Genomic DNA, 19687 nt, shown 5'->3' on the forward strand with positions numbered 1-19687 from the left:
TTTTCTGTAGGATGGGTTCACACCCGCCTGCTTTCCCGCTCCGTTCATGGAGCAGGAAAGGGAATCCCCGTGGTCGAATGGCTCCATCTCAGGAGGAAACCGAACAGTACCAAACGGACCCCATTGACTATAATGGGGTCTATTTGGTTTCCGCCCAACTGCCCGGCTTTTTTCTTCTGGTATATTGACCCGGATCTGTGACAGAACCTTCAACTGGAACCAACCATCTATATTCATGCCTGTACTGTGTTGTGTATACAATCACTTCATCTTCCTTAAACAGAGAATTCAGAAGTTTACAGTCAACAGGCCAGCCTATATAGCTCCAAGCTCTCACGCTGTTCTTTGTGCAAACAAATGCTTGGTTGTAGCCATTGCTGTGTCTATATTAGGGACTGTTTGCCAATCTCTGACTTCAGCATGCTTGATATTTGCACGGCAGTGTGTTTAGTGCATTTTGCAAAGATAAGTTCTTGCAAGAGAGAAGAATAAAGAGTCGGTCCTCTTTATATGGCATGCAACCAGCGGTGATGTAGCAATTGTATATCGTTTACCTGGCATGCATTTAAACGAAACAATAATTGGGTAGTTTCAATTATTCATTTGAACATAACCACGCCTCTGGTCAACCCTTCTGCCACTGCTGTCAATTCAGCAAATCATTATGATGCCTGTTTACACAAAAGGATTTGCTGCAGATGAACAATGATTTTTAGGTCCAGCGAGAAACGAACAATTTATTGATAGGTGTAAACTAGAAATGAGCGCGCATACTCGCTAAGGGCAATTACTCGATCGAGCATTGCCCTTAGCGAGTACCTGCCCGCTCGGAAGAAAAGGTTTGGCTGCCGGCGGCGGGCGGGGAGCGGCGGGGGAGAGCGGGGAAGAAAAGAGGGGAGATCTCTCTCTCCCTCTCTCCCTCCCGCTCCCCCCTGCTCACTGCCACAACTCACCTCTCACCCGCGCCGGCAGCCGAACCTTTTCTTCCAAGCGGGCAGGTACTCAATGCTCGATCGAGTAATTGTCCTTAGTGAGTATGCTCGCTCATCTCTAGTGTAAACATGTGCAGTGAGTGAACCGAACAATTATTGTGCAAATCATTCAATCTAACAATTATTTCCACCATAATCATGCCATGTAAAAGGGCCTTAACAACGTGATTCAGTCAAATCATAGTTTATGACGTGCTTCGATGGTGACAGTGTCCCAGTAAATCTATTTACCAAGTTATGGTGCTGTTCAAGGAGGTGATGGGGAGCCAGATCCACCCCCCTCCCCTCAACGGCTCCCCAATTCTCGCTTCACCTGGTGAAGTTTGTGTGCGGTTTGAAATTTGGCTCTTTTCAGACTTCACCAGATGACAGAACAGGGAGCAGGTGAGTCTTCGAAAATACTTCCTCAAAATTTTCATCACCTCCCCAAATAGCAGGATAACTTAGTCTATGGTGGTGACAGTGTCCCTGTAAAGGAGTACACCTTTCTCAGACACTTATGGCTTATCCACAGGACATGCTATACATGTTTGATAGGTGTGAGTCACCCAACATTTGTCCACAAGATTGGCCACTCAATGTTGACTCTTGTCTAAAGTGTTGGGTGTGCAGGATAATGGTTAAATTACCAATATACAGTATATTCATAAGTTCTACCCTGAATAATGCAGAAATTAGACTTTCTGCTGTGCCTCCTAGTCTGCTAATGGGATCATCTGCAATCTGTGTACCTTGCTTTTGATGAGGACAGTAGCAGGACAGGCAGATGGCGCTCTACGCGTATGCTCACGTAGTTACGCTTCTACTTTGCATCAGAGCCGCTCCTCCACCTGTGCTGTGTACATTTTCCCCAGATCTACCTTGGCTTCCTAATTGTGTCTAATTTCTGTGCAGTTCGATTACTTGTAAATAGCCAGCAACTAGAACTGGTATTGTGCTACCATCGCAGATGGCTTTCCCTGGAAGCTAAGCAGATCGTAAAAAGTAGCACATGTGCCGAACAGTCATGGAATTGTGGAGTCACACAACCCTCAATCTCAGCTAAATTATGGACATGATCGGTTTGCTGACTGGGGAAAAGGTTTTTCTGAACCAGGGAATGTGGCTTTCAAGACTGGGAAAACAGGGCAGAACCTTTAATGAATATACAGGGTTATCGAAATTAAACTTCCCCAACTTAGGTGCCTCTGCAAGACGTGCCGTTACTCCAAATGAGTTGAAATTAATAAAATGGCCACTTCAGACGATGTGCTTTTCATTTAAGGAAAAAAAAATTTTTTGTGAAAATGTTGCAGATAGGTGGCTCTTTAGCTATGCAAATCTCACTACAAATGTGCAATAAGTCCCCCTTGGTTTTCATCAAAGCTTCATTTGCAAAACCATATTTTCCACTGCTGAACACGGAGTCAGCTTTAATCGCTACAGCATGCTGACAAATGCTGTGCTTCAGATCTGATGGTAGATCTGGTCCGCTACAGCGCCACCTATTGACAACTTTTTTACTCTTTTTTTTTCATAAACAGCGAGTGCATTATCTGACGTGGTTGTTGTCCGGAAGTGGTCGTTGTCCAAACTTTGTCTCATTTGGAGCCTCTGAGTTGGGGAAGCCTTATTTTGCTAACCCTGTATGTTGGTAAGTTAACCATATACCTGTCCCTCACACTTCAGAGAAGAGTTATAAAGTGGCTAATTCCTTTTACTCTCATGGAAGTGAAAGCAGTGAACCATGAATAGAGGTCAAGGGATGCCCAGTTATTGACATATTTGCAGGTCTCACAGGTGCTACCCATACCTTTCAGACATTTTTGGCATATTGTGAGGCTATGCCATAAATGTCTGAGATGGGTAAAGCCCTTTAAGAGCCTCTCCAACTAACATACAATTGTAAATATTATAATATATGGTAAGGGCAACATTTCGGAAATATTTTATTAAATTAAGAAATTAAGGAATTATGAGTTTAATCCTTTGCAACACATGCTGTATTTAAACGTCTCTCACATCTCCCTCCCAATCTAGAAAAAATTGCTGTAAGCACATGTCTTGGTGGCAGATGATGCTGAGATCAGGTACTGTGAGATCTCCTGATTCAAATATTTGATTGGATACATCATGCAGTGGGTTGAGTTTACAGAGACCATTCACTTCTCAGCTTGGTGCTAAGATATTGAAAGTCGGGTGGTTTCACACCTGCGCTGGGGATTCCACTTTCTTGCTCCATTCAGGGATTCCCCTTTCAATCTCCGCGGCCGAACGGCTCCATCTCTGGACAGAACGGAACGGCACCGGACATACGGTATTTTGAGCTGGATCTGCAACGGAACTCCGACTGGTTTATCAAGAGTTTAAAAAAGGGCTTTAACAAACTGAAACCCCATATCTGTAGATTAAGGCCGGCTTCACTTAGACGTAAGTGTATTTGCAAACACATTTGAGCTGTGTTTTTATGCAATGGGCATTGCATTTTAATGTGCGTGTGTACTTTACTGTATTTATTTTTTTTTTGCGTGCGCAAAAAAACATCTGCCAGTTGTACAACCACATGACCATTAGTCATTTTGGTCGTAAAAAAGGGGTATTCTCTACATGGCTTTTCAAGGTCAAGTTGGGAAAGCCCGGCCCTCTATTTCCGACCTCCTTGTGAAAACGAAAGTGATTCAGCCCAACACTGTTTGTGTGGCTCTTATTATTATTGAAGTGAATGGAGTTATGGAAACAATTTCTGGAGCTCCCATTCACTTCAATAAGAGCTACGCAAACAACACTCGGCTGTTGCCGTAGGATCTTGCAGGGTGGACAGTAACTATAGTGATGGTTTGCGATCTCGGCTATGAAAAGCTGAGATGGAAGTATCTCTTTAAGTCTTTCATGTAATGAAATGGTCCACGTTTCTTCTACACTTCATAGAACAAGTTATATACATGCATACCACCAAATAAGCCTTATATGTAGAATAAATGCAAATTTAATAAAACACAGATATGTCACAATCTTCACATTGTATATCTCTTGATGTGTTGGTTCAGGACAGGTTTGCTGATAAATAGTGAGAATCCAGATCGAATTGGAGGTGCATTCAGATTTGAATAGATTAGAATGGGGACATTCACCTTATGATATTGGAATGTCTCTGTTTTAGTTGAACATGTTTCCCGTTCTTGGAGGGTCATTTTGGTTCAGCAGCACCTACGATATAAACAAATTATCATATGTGGATGTTGTGCAGAAATCTAATACCTCTAGTTAATTTAATTTACAAGATAAAGAGACCAAATAGTCACTGGTGGACATCCCACGGGTCAGTTAAAGGGGTTGTCCCGTGCCGAAACGGGTTTTTTATTTATTCAATAGGCCCCCCGTTCGGCGCGAGACAAATCCAAGGGATGGGTTAAAAAAAAAAACTTTATTACTTACCCGAATCCTCGCGTTGCGGCGACTTCTTTCTTCCTTTTCCAAGATGGCCACCGGGATCTTCACCCACGATGCACTGCGGGTCTTCTCCCATGGTGCACCGTGGGCTCTGTGCGGTCCATTGCCGATTCCAGCCTCCTGATTGGCTGGAATCGGCACACGTGACAGGGCGGAGCTACGAGGACCAGCTCTCCGGCACGAGCGGCCCCATTCACCAGGGAGAAGACCGGACTGCGCAAGCGCGTCTAAAAACGCCAGTAGACAGCGAATTTAGACGGATCCATGGCGACGAGGACGCTAGCAACGGAGCAGGTAAGTGAATAACTTCTGTATGGCTCATAATTAATGCACGATGTATATTACAAAGTGCATTAATATGGCCATACAGAAGTGTATAACCCCACTTGATTTCATGAGACAACCCCTTTAAATTGAATTAGATGTACAAATAATTAAGGTTATATGATAATTTATACTGATAATCTCTACATTTATGGCATCAGTAGACAGCAGCAACAGAAAGTACCTGTACAATAACAGCATATTGGCTCCTATTCCCATTGCTAATTTGATGGCAACATGTTGATAGGCCTAGATCACTATGGCTCACCGGTGTCCCAATAAATGTGACACATAGATAGGAATGAGTGTAGTGTTATCGAATAGACATAAGGGATGCTATCATTTTTAATGTAAAAGTGGACCCCTTCCCTACAGGACCCTTGTGCAGCTGCATGTTTGCTCTTGTAATATGATATCAATACAGTTAAGAAGTCCATTACATAATTTTAAAAATGTATAGAAAGTTTTCTGTCGATGTTTCTTGTTACTGTACTAGTACGTCTACTTATAATTGGCAATTAAAATGAGCCATAATGCACAATCTTTTTGTTCTGATCTGAACAAAACCTTCCATTTGTAGCAAAGTATGACTGTAGATGTGTTTTTTAGATGAAGAACAAAGAATGAGCATTCCAATAAGGAAGATAATTCAGAATGTTTGCCTGCTTGTGACTATTCTTGCGTCATTGCCTAGTTATAGTTTTTAAGGTCAACATTCATTTCTGTACGCACAGGGAAAATTGGACGTGTACAAAAAAAAAGCATTCAGAGTTTGGTACTGAAAACTGACAAGTAAGCTGCATAAAACCTCCACCAACTGTTATATATAATAGAAAAAAACAAACTATTCAATGGAAAAAAAAAATTTGCAACTGTTGACAAAGGTTTTATGCTGCTTAGGGCTCGTCGACGCTGGCGTTGGGCTCAGTAAAACATTTCTGTTCGGTTTGAGGAGCTGAGAAACAAATAAAAATGGAATTAAATGTTTCTGTTTTGTTCCCTATTGATTTCAATGCATCACAGAAGGGGAAAAAAAATTTAAAAACAATCACAGAAAATGGCCGTTACTTACTGAGTGAGGAGTGCATATAGATGCATCCTCTCACCATGCAGGTAGCTGACTACCAAATGGAGGAGCCAATAACATCTGTGCAGGACACCGATATAACAACCACTCACACTGCCTCCTGATAATGAGGGGGGTGGATGCTTGGTGTACACTCCCACACATAGTGGATACAGGGTGCCAGACCATTCTGATATATGTAGTTCACCCTTCAGACCAGCAACCTATTAATGATGCCATGATAATTCGGCGGGTTGCCCTGCATATCCATCAGTGAATCACATTGGTACTGCCACCCTGGGCTCCCCCTGGAGTCTTAATGCCACACTGCATGTGAATGATAGATAATAAATGCAAGGTATTGGTTGGATGTTGGCCAAGATACATGAGCCCACTAACCTCTTCACGGTTCCTTGCCTTGTAGTGGGTCCCTACACTAGTATAAATGCATCACAGAAGGGGAAATAAAAAACAATCACAGAAAATGGCCGTTACTTACTGACTGAGGAGTGCATATAGATGCATCCTCCTCTCACCATGCAGGTAGCTGACTACCAAATGGAGGAGCCAATAACACCTGGTGAACTACATATATCAGAATGGTCTGGCACCCTGTATCCACTATGTGTGGGAGTTTACACCAAGCATCCACCCCCCTCATTATCAGGAGGCAGTGTGAGTGGCTGTCTTATCGGTGCCCTCACAGGTGTTATTGGCTCCTCCATTTGGTAGTCAGCTACCTGCATGGTGAGAGGAGGACGCATCTGTATGAGTTTACGTTAAAAACGGAAATATTTCCGCTTAATTCTGTTCCATGTTTCCAATGAAACAAATAGGATGGCTGACTGTGCTATCTGTCCTGTTTAAAAAATATAAGTTAAATGGAACGGAATTAAACGGAGATAAATGGAAATATTTCTGGTTTTAATCAATGGGGAAGAAAATGGAAACATTTAATTCTGTTTTCATTTGCATATCTGTGCTCCTTAAATGTAACAGAAAAAAATGGAAATGCTTCCCTGAGCCTAACACCAGTGTGGACGAGCCCTTGCTTATTGCTGGTAGTATCAAACAATGAATGGAGCTATTTTTTTCCTACACCTCTACATGTAGGGGTTTACATAATTCAAGTACATTGACAGAGTGCTCACCATCTCCCGTCTCATCTGGCCGGTCTCTGATTTCTGTCTTGTAAATGTTGTAAGCATCATAAGAGAACACTCCAGTCAGTATGAATCCAAAGAGCTGGGAAAGGACCAAAGCAAGATGCAGAAGTCAGTGGAGAACGTCTTAATCACTCTTGGCGTCTGTGACGGCGTTCAGGGGTGGGCAGGATATGTCATTGTAAACTAATGTGTTTCTGTGCACAAGCTTCTGATATTCTGCATATATACTTGAGTGACGCAGTCCTCCATCCTTAGAAAAGGAGATTTGTCACTAGAACCATATCTTTAAGTTCTCCCAAAATCTCTTTCACCGTGGGTTAGATAATGTGACCAGCAGGTGAATATTGCTGCTCTCTATATGCATGGTATAGAAAGCCATAAATCATGAATCAATCCACTGAGGAATTAAGTAGATAACGAGCTAATCTTCCACTGTAATGCTCAGAGCGGAGAATATTTCCAAAACACTACGCCATATGAAGGACTATACAATGGCGCGCAAAGCTTCTACAGCTAACTAGTATGGAACGACAGTGTGCACGAGAACCAGCAATAGATCTACAATCCACGGTAAAGAGATTTACAGCCATAATTTACTAGCCATAATTGTTGCATGTAAATGACCCCGGGTAATCATTATCAATTGCTCATAATTGCTTTCAGAGTAATTCAAATGGAAGCTGCCAGGTCCCCACAGCACCATAAACTAAGCTACGGTGCTGTTAGGGATGCGCCAAAGAGCTGTTTTTCATATTCACCCCCTTCCGTGATCCAGCGCTGTCACCCGGTGAAGTCTGTGGAACAGTGTGCATGGTACTCGGAGAAGACTCAGGTTTTCGTGCCACATGCCGTCTTCAGAGGGTGACAGCATTGGATCACAGGAGCGGGTGAACATGAAAAATACATCACTAGTAGAGATGAGCAAACGTGCTCGGCCACGCCCCTTTTTCGCCCGAATACCGCGATTTCCGAGTACTTCCGTACTCGGGCGAAAAAATTCGGGGGGCGCCGTGGCGGCACGGGGGGTAGCAGTGGGGAGTGGGGGGGAGAGGGAGAGAGAGAGGGCTCCCCCCTGTTCCCCGCTGCTACCCCCCGCACCGCCACGCCTCTCCCCGCCCCCCGGCGCCCCCCAAATCTTTTCACCCGAGTACTGAAGTACTCGAAAATGGCGGTACTTGGGTGCGTAAGTACTCGAAACGAGTAGGTTCGCTCATCTCTAATCACTAGGCTCCCTGTCACATGCCCTAACAGCGGATACATCTCTAGACCAGAGAGAGAGAATGAGTAAGAGAAAGTGAGAATATTATCACCTAGGTGGTCGACTGAGCGATGTTCAGCCCTATTACATAAGGAAATGTGGGCAATGGAGCTCAGGGAGATGGTCCTATAATATTGTGCTGTGCTTATATGTGCGGGGCTGAAAATACTAAAATGATCAGTTTAAATATTCTTGCAAAAAAAATCATTTTTGAACCATCCCATCACCATATACAACCCATCGCAGTGGGCAAAGAAGTGATCTGGTATTACAGCTAAATAATTTAGGTGTATTTAGAATAATAAAGGGTTTTCAGAAAAGTGGTGCATAACCTGTTGTTCTTAGCATATAAGTGTATATTACATGTGAGTATGTAAACTAGAGTAGAATCTAATTTGCCGTAAGGTACACCAGGCACATGCCAATGGGTGGCCCTGCCTCAAAGTTACATACGGCTCCTGCTAAGCAGAGAGTTTCTGCATCAGTCTGGAAGCTGAAAAGCACTGTTGTGATTAGTGTAACAGTTGTGACTACATACGGAATATGGGACATCCTACTGTGACCACTGGGGAAAAGAGGGAGCCTGCTGTGGGAAGAAGGGCACTGGTGTGAGTACTGGGGGATGGAACTGTTGTAAGAGAGAGGGCCCTACTGTGACTTCTGGAGAAAGGAGTGATTACTGCAAAAGTGGAGTATCTGCAGAGAGTACAGGGAGAAGTTGTGGCTATGCTGGGATTGCTTTGTGAAAGGCGGGGGAGCACTCAGGGAAGGGGTGGCGGACTATTGTGACTATGCAGAAGCCTATGTTAATACATGAAGGAAAGGGCCTGTTTTGAGTATGTGGCAGTGATGAGCCTCGTGTGGAGCAGTGTTAAGGCAGCAGAACTACAGTCCTAAACACTCGCTCACGACCTGTAGGGTTGTGGGTTCAATTCCCGCATTGTTCAGGCAGCCGGCTCAAGGTTGACTCAGCCTTCCATCCTTCCGAGGTCGGTAAAATGAGTACCCAGCTCGCTGGGGGTAAAGATGACTGGGGAAGGTAATGGCAAACCACCCTGCAAAAACTGTCTGCGAGAGAAAATGTCACAATGTGATGTCACCATAGGACTCAGTCATGACTCTTTACCTTTACCATGGGGCAGTGACTCATAGGAGAAAATCTGGGACTGTTATGACTAATGAGATAACAGGGAGCTGCTGTTTATGCTGGGGTAAGTGGGCCCTATGGGAAAAGACATACTGATTTTATGAGTTCAACTGTACCTACTGGTAAGGGGCAGCATGGTTTCATTGTGTTGGCAGTTGGGGGCAGGTGACGTCTGTAAGTGACGTCTAAGGTCAAGTTCACAAATTTCGGTGAAGGGGATTTTTTTTCAAGAACCTTTTCTAGTACATAGTCATAGAACTGAATGATAAGTGAATCAAGGGCTCTATGATCTATAATCCCATAGATTGCTATTGATGCATATGTTTTTTTCTCATGGATTCATACAAAATCTGCGAGAAAAAGTCTGACATTTATTATATGCTGTGATATGGCTTTGCCATGTGCAAGGACTGTAAAATTTCATAGGAATGGACTGCCACCACATTGCTTCGACTTGACCAGAATTAAAGGTATTTATTAAGAATGCTTCCGCTAGTTTGGACACAAAAGCAGAGGAACAGCTCTGCCCCCAGAGTATCCAGGCATTGCATTAATACCAAGGCTCTCCTGGTCTTCGGAGAATATAGAGGATGTCTAGGCCTCCGATCAATGTCAATATGTAATATACGAGTCTCCTGTCAATAGTGAAAGGCATTATCCATGTCCTATTTCAGGGAGGAGAAAGATAACATAGAATATGTGAAATGAAGGGAACGGACTATTGATTGTTTTTTGGCTGGCGCTGTTATAGGAAGTGTCCACCTTGCAACATTCCAACCATCATCTCCTATAAAGGTTACTGATGCGTTTGCTAATACTTACCGCTGCTGCAATTGTTCCTCCGTCTCCTGAATTCCGTGCAGCAGCCACAATTGAGACTACCAAAAAAATTAACACAGCGGAGACACAGCGCATGAAATCCTAAATGCAACAGAATACAATTATTAGTACTAATGGGGATATTTTACCTTTTAATAGCCTTTATTATGATTTAGTGTATCAGGTGTACTATATGAATACCTCATGGGACAAAGGTAATTAGCTCTACCGATAGGAAGCTTGGTTCCCATAGTATTTATCACACATAGAGGGAACAAGTTAATAATTAACCACTGAGTTTGCTAATATAATCTAAATTACTACTCACACTTTCAGATTATTCCTACTGTACCTATCCTTCTCATTAAAGGCTATGGTAAATTAAGCAGGACAAACATAATGTGTACTTTGCAATTGCCGCTAAACTTTGTAATTATGGTTATACTCCAGGGTGACGTAATGTAAATCCAAACCTAGTACGCTTTCTAGGGTTCTACATACCATGCAGGGCCAATTGAGTGCAGTGAAGCGCAGATAGTAGTGACTTGAGAAAAGAATAAGGAAGCCGAGAGTGATGATGAACTCAACCATAGGAACTGCCAAATAGGAAGGGATGGAGGCTGCAACACAGATAAATATCACAAAGCAGAGGACCTGTGGAGAGAAACATAGGGGAAAGTAAATGAGGAACATGTCCCACATAATATAGGAGGCAAGGGCAGGGGTACACTGTGGGCAATGATCAAGCAATGGGTCACTACTACACTTACTTCTTCCTGCCTGATTACTTATTTCTATCAATTAGTATTCCATGAATTAGACCTTATGGGACCCCAACATGTCAGAAGAACTGGTTTCCACTGTTCCTGAAATGTAGATTGAAATGCAACGCTTTTTTAAAAAAAAGTGGAACATGTTTTTGGTGACTTTATTTTATGCCATTTTGGGCATTTTTTGCTGGTGTATTTTAAATCCTATAGAGAAATTTATGGGAAAAATACCAGAAAAAAACTCCATACCCCGAGCATGTGCATTTTGAAAAATAAAAGCACTGACCTAAAAATGCCAGAAAATGCTCCAAAATAAAATGTGTTGTTTATAGTGTGTTTTTTATTTCACTACAGACTTGAAAGTAACATGTGGCCGCAGTGTTTTGGGGTTAGAAGAAAGTACACAAAACTAGTAATGAGCGATTATTGAAATAAACGGTTCGGCAATAACTGACCCAATTGTAAAACATAATTGTGAATCGGGACTCCAGATTGTGACTTCCTTTAAAATCAATGGGAGTAAAAATTGGCTTCTTTAATTTGGCCTTCTTGAACAACAGTGGAAGTGGAGGTCCTGGTGGTGGCGGCAGCCCATTGGTCGGCATTGTTGCCTTGCAGTGGTTGGTCCCAGGCTCAAATCCCCATCAAGATCGGATTCAAATCTAGAACTCCAGCACTGCAAGGCAGCACTGCTAAGCCAACACCATGTCCTTTCTACTTAAGGGCTCCTACCCACTTGAGTTTTTTTAACGCTGCAATATCGCTGCATTTTTTTTACACGATTGTCATTGGGACTTTTTAATGTTAAAAACAAATGCCACAAAAATCGCAAAGCACAAACTTGTGGTGTGTTTTTAACATTAGAAAGTCCTATTGACAATCGCGATCACAAAAACACCAGTGGGTAGGAGCCCTTAAGCAGAGAGCCAACATTTTGGTAATGTTTGCTAAGAATCGTATCGGGATGATCAAGTCCAATCATGACGAGCAACACTACACGAAACATCATGAAAATGCCCTGAAAAAACAGCCTTGGGGTAGAGATCCTAAAAAAACATTCCGATAAAAATGATAATATACAATATAAAGGTGTAACATCTTTTAATTTTTTTGTTATTTGACCTGGTTATCTGCACATAAACTTTAGATGGGTCTTAAGACACTCATTAAGTTTGTGGGCTATTCCAATAACCAATGACAGAATGGCATAATTGTTGAACTATTTCTGGCTTAGGCCTCATGTCCACGGGCGGATCGGATTCCGCATGCGGTTTTTCCACGTGGATGTACGAAGATGCACTGCACATCATCCGCGCAGAAAAAAATCTGCAACCCCACCTTCCAGCCTTTTCCCACCTCCTAATTGATTTTAACCTTCAAATCCGCAGCGCATCTGCAATTGTATTTGCGGATGCACTGTGGATCGGCCGCACCCATTGACTTCTATTGAGCCCGTCCGCACGGAATCTGCACTGAAATGTAGCGTGTTGCAGTCCACAAATCAAATCCGTATGCTTAAATTCAATTGCGGATGCCAATGCTTCCCCATGGGCACTTTAAATTGCTGATCTTCCATGCGGATGACCCGTGCGGATTCCGCAAGTCAAATCCACCCATGGACACTGGGCCTTAAACATGCAATAACAGAGCAAGCATGTGCCTCTATATGATTTAAAGTGGTATTTCCATCTCATTTATGACATTATTCACACTTGCATTTTTTTTCAGAGCGCAGTCCCTCCTTAACGCAGTTCTAGTCCACAGTTTATTATTAGGACACCTCCTCATTAAGAGTAACCCTTTATAAGGGTTGTCCAGTTGTAAACTATTGATGGCCCATCCAAAGGTAAGGTAATCAATAGTAGTTTGACAGGGGTCTGCTGCCTTGGATCCCTGCCGATTGGCTGTTTGACAGGCCAGGGTGCTTGCACACTGAGCTGAATTCTGCAGGATGCAAACAGCTCTGTTCCCACTGCAGTGGCCAAGTTTGCTATTGCAAGCAAAGTTCCCATTCATTTCAATTGGAACTTGGCCTGCAATACCAAGCCCGGCCACTACAGTAAGAAAAGAGCTATCTACTTCCTGCGGAATTCAGTTCAGCAAACAAGTGCACCGGCCTGTCAAACAGCTGCTTGGCAGAGGGCCCTGGCAATAAATCCCTGCCAATCTACTAGTGATGCTCCAGCGAGTACTTAGCCATCAGTTTCCTTATAATAATCTCTCGGACTCACTAACCTCTGCTGCTCTTATCTTTCTCTGTGTGATAACTCTGAGGTGTCCCTCCTCAGAACCCGTCTCTCTATAATCCTTACTATTTTACTCAACATTCATATGGCCCCTGCTCTTCCCAAGGCTCTAGTCACTAGCTAGCTTCCCGCCTCCACAGCCCACCAGGATGCTCCCTTGTCACTGCCTACACAAAGTTTTGCCCAGTTTTACAGCAAATCTCACTGTGTCCCATGCGTTCGCTTCATACATCCTCACTAGAGGCTTCCATACACAGTATTATGGCTTCCACTTAAACCCCACCTACAGGTGTTGTGGCACCATGACGTCCAATGTCAAGTCGGACGCAGGGTACCAACATTGGCCTCCTCGGACTGACAACTCCCCCTCTTCTAGTGAAACCGTAACTTTGATTAAAATATATTAAAAGGTACCAAAAACCCCCTCAGTGCCACAGAGGATGGCTGCACTGAAAAAAAGAAGAATCTACTGGAAAGTGTCAGCACAACCCGTAAAGATTACAGTAATAAAACCAATTTTTTAAATAAATGTGTATGTATGTCCCCCTGGATAGATATGTACGGTATGCCTACAGGGCTGGCCTGTTCTAGACTATACTCACCCTACGCGTTTCAGATACAGTCTCATCAAGGGTATAATAAGGTAAGTATTGGCAGCACAGAAGAGCGGCCTTATTGAAATAGGCCATATGTTTTATGAATATTATTTAGAGGAAGCATTTTGAGCAGGACGATAGTGGCACCCAATCACCTGTTATACTGAATTTGTTTCTTTTCTAAATCCCGGGTGTATCTAGACCCGTCCGTGTGAGAATGGCCTTAGTACTTGCGAGCAATTGGTCTGTGGCAGTACGCGGATCAATCAATTGCACTGGATTATGCAGTTCCGCTCACATTAGCGGGTCAGAATTGTGTAATCTGCTCACGGAAAATAGAACACGGCATTATCTATTTTACTGTGGAATCCATGACATAGAGCCCATTGTGCTCTATGGTTGTGGATAGACCCGCAGCCCATACACAATTACATTGCTCATGGGCTGTGGGTACCCACGTCATCACTAAGAGCCGGCGTGGGAAATATAAGCAAACAAAAAATGGTGTACTGAGCATGACCGCCTGTGTTAGTACGCGGTCATATGCAGAACATTATGTGGCTGTACGGCCGGGCTCACAGCTGAAATTCGCTGTGGTCCTCTGCAAGCGAATTCCGCATATGGCCACGTGAGCCCGGCCTTACACAAAACTCATGTCCCAAGTTATACATTATCTTGATTACCCAGATATTCCCTTTTATGTACAGCCGCTGGGCTGTTAAAATGCTGTATGAGAGTATACAGAGATGTGTTTAATGGTGAACATTCAATGAGGCCCTTGGCATGGCAGTAGGATGCTCTGCAGAGGGTAGTTATTGCTTCATTTACTAGGAGTATGCAGATTGTAAAGTATTATTGACCATTCCTTATTGCTATATTAAAAGGGTTTTTCCAGTAACACTTATCACCGATAAAAATGATAAGGGATGAATGTATGATCACTTAGGGTTTGGAGAACAGTGGCTCCCGGGTCCCCTAGTGAATGGTCAATGGTGTGCAAGCATGACCATCACTCCATTCACTGTCTATGGAGATAATCAAGCACTGAACTTAGCTTTCTCCATTAGGTCCAATGCCCACCAATGGATTATTGCTGTGGAATTCGGCCCATAGTTTTGAATGGAGCACTAGTCACATATGCACACCTCCACTCCATTGACTAGAAGAACTTGGGGACCACTGTTCTTATGATTCCTGGGGGTTCCAGCAGATGGACCACCAGCGAATCATCCATCTGTTTTATATATAGTCGCTCAGTGGTTAGCACTGTTGCCTTGCAGTGCTGGGGTCCTGGGCTCAAATCTGACTATGGACAACAACTGCATGCAGTTTGTATGTTTTCTGGATTTTTTGTTGGTTTCCTCCCACATTCTAAAAACGTACAGATATAGATTGTGACCCCAATGGGGACCGAACCCGATATCAATTGATGTAAAGTGCGGAGTAATATGCATGTGTTATATAAATAAAGGTTTATATATATATAATTAACATTTCGTATAACTTGACCCAATTAAAAATGTAATAATTAAAGCTGGTGTCACATCTGGATGGGAACCTGTGGTCTTAGGTTCTGTCGCAGATATAGCTCAACATACCAGAAGAAAAGAGCACTGCATGCAGCCCTTTTTCTTCCATCCAAAAGCCGGGCAGCTGAGCAGAAACAGAACGGACGCCATTACAGTCGATGGGGTCTGTTCAACGCTGTTCGGTTCCGTTCAGAGACGGAGCCGTTTGGCCACAGGGATTCCCCTTTCCTGTTCCCCAAACTGAGCAGGAAAGCGGAACCCCAAGTGCGGGTGTGAAACCACCCTGAACTACTTTGCAAGATAGATAGATAGATAGAAGATGTATGAATGGATGGACAAATAGGGAAATGATAAATGAGTAATGATAGACACTGGTACATAGATAGGCAGCCAATTACACAAAATCAATTAACATGTGCAATAATTTTATACTTGAAATGGTACAAATATTTTTAATCAATGTAACAGTAAATATATTAAAAAGAGATGGATGGATAGATAGACAGACAGACAGACAAATACATATGGAATAGATAGATAGATATGAGATAGATAGATATGAGATTGATAGATATAGGATAGATAGATAGATATAGGATAGATAGATAGATAGATAGATAGATAGATATGGGATAGATAGATAGATAGATAGATAGATAGATAGATAGATAGATATGAGATAGATGGATATGAGATATGAGATAGATAGATAGATAGATAGATATGGGATAGATAGATAGATAGATAGATAGATAGATAGATAGATAGATAGATATGAGATAGATAGATATGAGATAGATAGATAGATAGATAGATAGATATGAGATAGATAGTTAGATAGATAGCTAGATAGATATGAAATAGATAGATAGATAGATATGGGATAGATAGATAGATATGAGATTGATAGATATAGGATAGATAGATAGATAGATAGATAGATAGATAGATAGATAGATAGATAGATAGATAGATAGATAGATAAAAAGATAGATAGATAGATAGATATGGGATAGATAGATAGATAGATAGATAGATAGATAGATAGATAGATAGATATGAGATAGATGGATAAGAGATATGAGATAGATAGATAGATAGATAGATATGAGATAGATATGGGAGATAGATATGAGATAGTTAGATAGATAGATAGATAGATAGATAGATAGATAGATATGAGATAGATAGATAGATAGATAGATAGATAGATAGATAGATAGATAGATAGATAGATAGATAGATAGTACCACCGATGCTTACCAGCTCTGCCAGTAAAATCCGTCCTTTCAGTGAGCTGAGAAATTCTTTATCCAGAGAGAAGCCACTGGAGCCATCGGCACCTTCGCGTTCACTCATCCCCAGGCAGAGGCCACAGCAAATGTACAGAAAGGTGAGAAGGATAGAGAGAATAAAATACGGAGAAGTGAATGTGAGGTTAGTTTTTTCGGTTGAAATCAGGCTTTCTGGTTTAGTTGGTAGATGGAGTGAGAAGGAATGGATATGTATTAATGTGGAGAGTTGTGCAGACAAACTTCAGAGGGTACTAAAACCCAAATAGTAAGTAACAGAGCGTGTATTGTTTGGAGGAAGCAGGCAGGATTACTACGATGCAGTTTATGATACAGAGGGGTTAGTAAATGTCCTATTAGGAGATGTAGTAAATTCAATAAACCGAAGCAGAAGGCAGGAGAATGGGGAAAGGGGAGCTTCTGCCTGAGTGTCCCCCGATGTGTGCATGGATGTTGGGAATAAACTTGTCTGAAGTGAAGTTGCAAATGATCCAGATTTGTGTTACAGGAAGAGGGGGAGGGAAAGAGACGCAGGGAGGAAGAAGGAAAGAGACTGACACAAACAGCAAAAGGGGTTTTGTGGAGGGAAACATTGGGATTTATTTATCCTCTATGAAAGACATTCAATAAGAACTTTCAGTGCTGGTGAGAGTGTGCGGCAGCGTTATACAAGAGGCAAGTGGAACATCATAATGATGTGCAAGAATATACAGCTTCCCATTTCACTCATAGTAATTAGTTTGTCTCAACATATGACCACTGCAAGCAGAGGCGTTACTTGAAGCTTCTAGACCCCAATGCAGAATTTGTAACAGGGCCCCCACATACCATGTACAATTTATAATACTGGTGATTCTGTATATGGCACAAGGGCTTTTGAGTTCCATCGGACACCAGGGCTTGGATGCAACTGCTACCTCCACAACTCCTAAAGCTTATCTGTCTATAAGAATTATCAATACATTACTGGTAGCTATTTCTTTTAATTCTGATTGCTCATTACTACTATAGCATCACTACAGAATGTCTTCAACACCCCCGAAACAGCTGTCTGTGTATGGTTCTCTGGCTTGGTTTCCTATTCCCAATCATTGCTTTACAGGGTTATTAAAAAGTCAGACATTTGAAGGAATGCTGCCATCCAATAGGTGGCGCTACAGAGGTATTGCTCCATCTTCCTTATTTGCATCAATTACCCAGAGGAGCGTGCATGGCCTTATAAGTCTTCTCACTCTCCTCTCAGATGTCTTCTCACACTCCTTCTGGGTGCTCTCCTTGGGGAGAGACTATGCCATCTCCCGAGCCACTCACCCCCTAGGTGTCTGCACACACTTTTTGGGTGCTCTCCTTAAGGAGAGACGACACCCCTCTTGACCCACTTCAACAGTCCTATCACCAGGCAAGCTTCAAGTCTACATTCCAAGGTTTACAATAAATGATAAACTAATGAATGGTTCTGGATCATGAAATTGATCTCCCATGCGTTTATAGAAATGTTGAAGGAGTTTTCCAGAGCAAAATACTATTGATGACTTATCCTTAGGTTAGGTCATGAAGAGTTGATTGGCCAGGGTCTACTGCTCAGATCCCGGAAGATCAGCTGAGCGAGCGCTCAGTGTCAGCTCCGACCCCTGTATAGGGGCCAACGCTTGTAACTGCAGGTGAAGTTTTCATTCAAATCAATGACACCAAGCGGCGGACCCCAACTGATCAACTATTGATGACCTATCCTGAGAATTAGTCATCAATAGTATTTTTCCTGGAAAATCCTTTTAACAATGCTAAATAAAGTAACTGCTGGAAGGTACTTGACCTCTACATTCAACAAAACTTTTTTTAGAGTTCGCTAATACACCAAAAACACACAAAAATAAGTCCATGTAAAGAAGATGGTTGTGTTTAAAGGCCCTTTTACATGCAATGATTATTGCTCAAAATTCATCCAAATGGCCAAAGTGGGTGATAATCATTACGTGTGAAAGTGAAACGATCGCTCACTTCTCGTTATCGGTCATATAAACTGACTTTTCTGTCAGCTTAAACGACCTCGTTAGCACTCACCAGCTCGCTGGCTTCTGGTGCTATGTGAAAGCTCCCCGCACGGCACTTCCCATAGGAGGGGAAAGCGCTGAGCGAGAAGCAGACAAGAAGCCAGCGAGCGGTCGTGTGAAAGCACTGCATGAGCGCTAACAACCTTAGCGGTAGCGTCAGCACTCGTGCAGTTGCTGAAAAGTCTGTTGGCCCATGTAAAAGGGCCTTTAGTGTCTAATGTGTATGGCTAACCTTACTAATGTCTCTATATTCCTTATTTGTTTTGATAATTATCATTTATTTATACAGTATAATTAATATTAGTATGATTACTGACAGGCCCCCTGTCCACGGGCGTTGCGGTATCCCGCGGCGGAACTCCGCCACCCAGGAGCAGGAGCCGGCAGACGAATCTCCACCGGTTAGCCTATCTGACAGATTCTTCACTCGTGGACAGGGGGGCTGCGCCTTCCATAGCAATGCTATGGAAAGCTTCAGAGGGCGTGATTCGCCGGCGAATTTACGTCCGTGGACAGGGGGCCTAAAACTGTTTAGGCGGCATAGTTCTATTACCATCTATTTTACAATATTACAGTACGCTATAACAATACCTTATCCTCCACAAGGGTGGTAAGGTTACTATGACTAGTGGCTTCTGAGAAAGGAAGAACCAATTTGCGAATTCTATTGAAGCTGATAATGTCTTCTAAATAGCACTTCAAGCAATTTGCCCAGAGGTCTTAATTACACAGATACTACTACTCAGAAAGCCCTAAGGTCAAGTGACCAGATAATAAGGTTACATCATAAATCTTCCTACTCATGTGATTCCACCTCAGCTGATGGCTTCATCCTTCACAGACAGTGATGAGAAGCATAGCTCCAAATTTGGAAAATGGGACAGATAAATGGGAATGTTTCAGATACCATGGTGCCTCCATAACCATCACAGCCGCAGCACCACATAAGCTTGCTCATGCACATTAGATCTTTGTGGATGGCTTCTGATGGGAACTTCCAAT

At 42.7% G+C, this 19687-nt stretch overlaps 1 protein-coding gene across 1 annotated transcript; it reads right to left on the minus strand.

Moving 5' to 3' along the window:
• Positions 1 to 2913: 2913 nt before the first annotated feature.
• Positions 2914 to 17143, minus strand: CMTM5 (CKLF like MARVEL transmembrane domain containing 5). Its single transcript, XM_066603995.1, has 5 exons — positions 16606 to 17143; positions 10703 to 10855; positions 10205 to 10303; positions 6963 to 7056; positions 2914 to 4178 (listed from the first exon to the last, which is right to left on the minus strand). Exons 1-5 carry the CDS (start codon positions 16699 to 16701, stop codon positions 4159 to 4161), a joined length of 462 nt encoding a protein of 153 aa, XP_066460092.1. The 5' UTR covers positions 16702 to 17143; the 3' UTR covers positions 2914 to 4158.
• Positions 17144 to 19687: the final 2544 nt, after the last annotated feature.

Source organism: Eleutherodactylus coqui, chromosome 5 (genome assembly GCF_035609145.1).
Source record: "Eleutherodactylus coqui strain aEleCoq1 chromosome 5, aEleCoq1.hap1, whole genome shotgun sequence".
Lineage (NCBI taxonomy): Eukaryota > Metazoa > Chordata > Amphibia > Anura > Eleutherodactylidae > Eleutherodactylus > Eleutherodactylus coqui.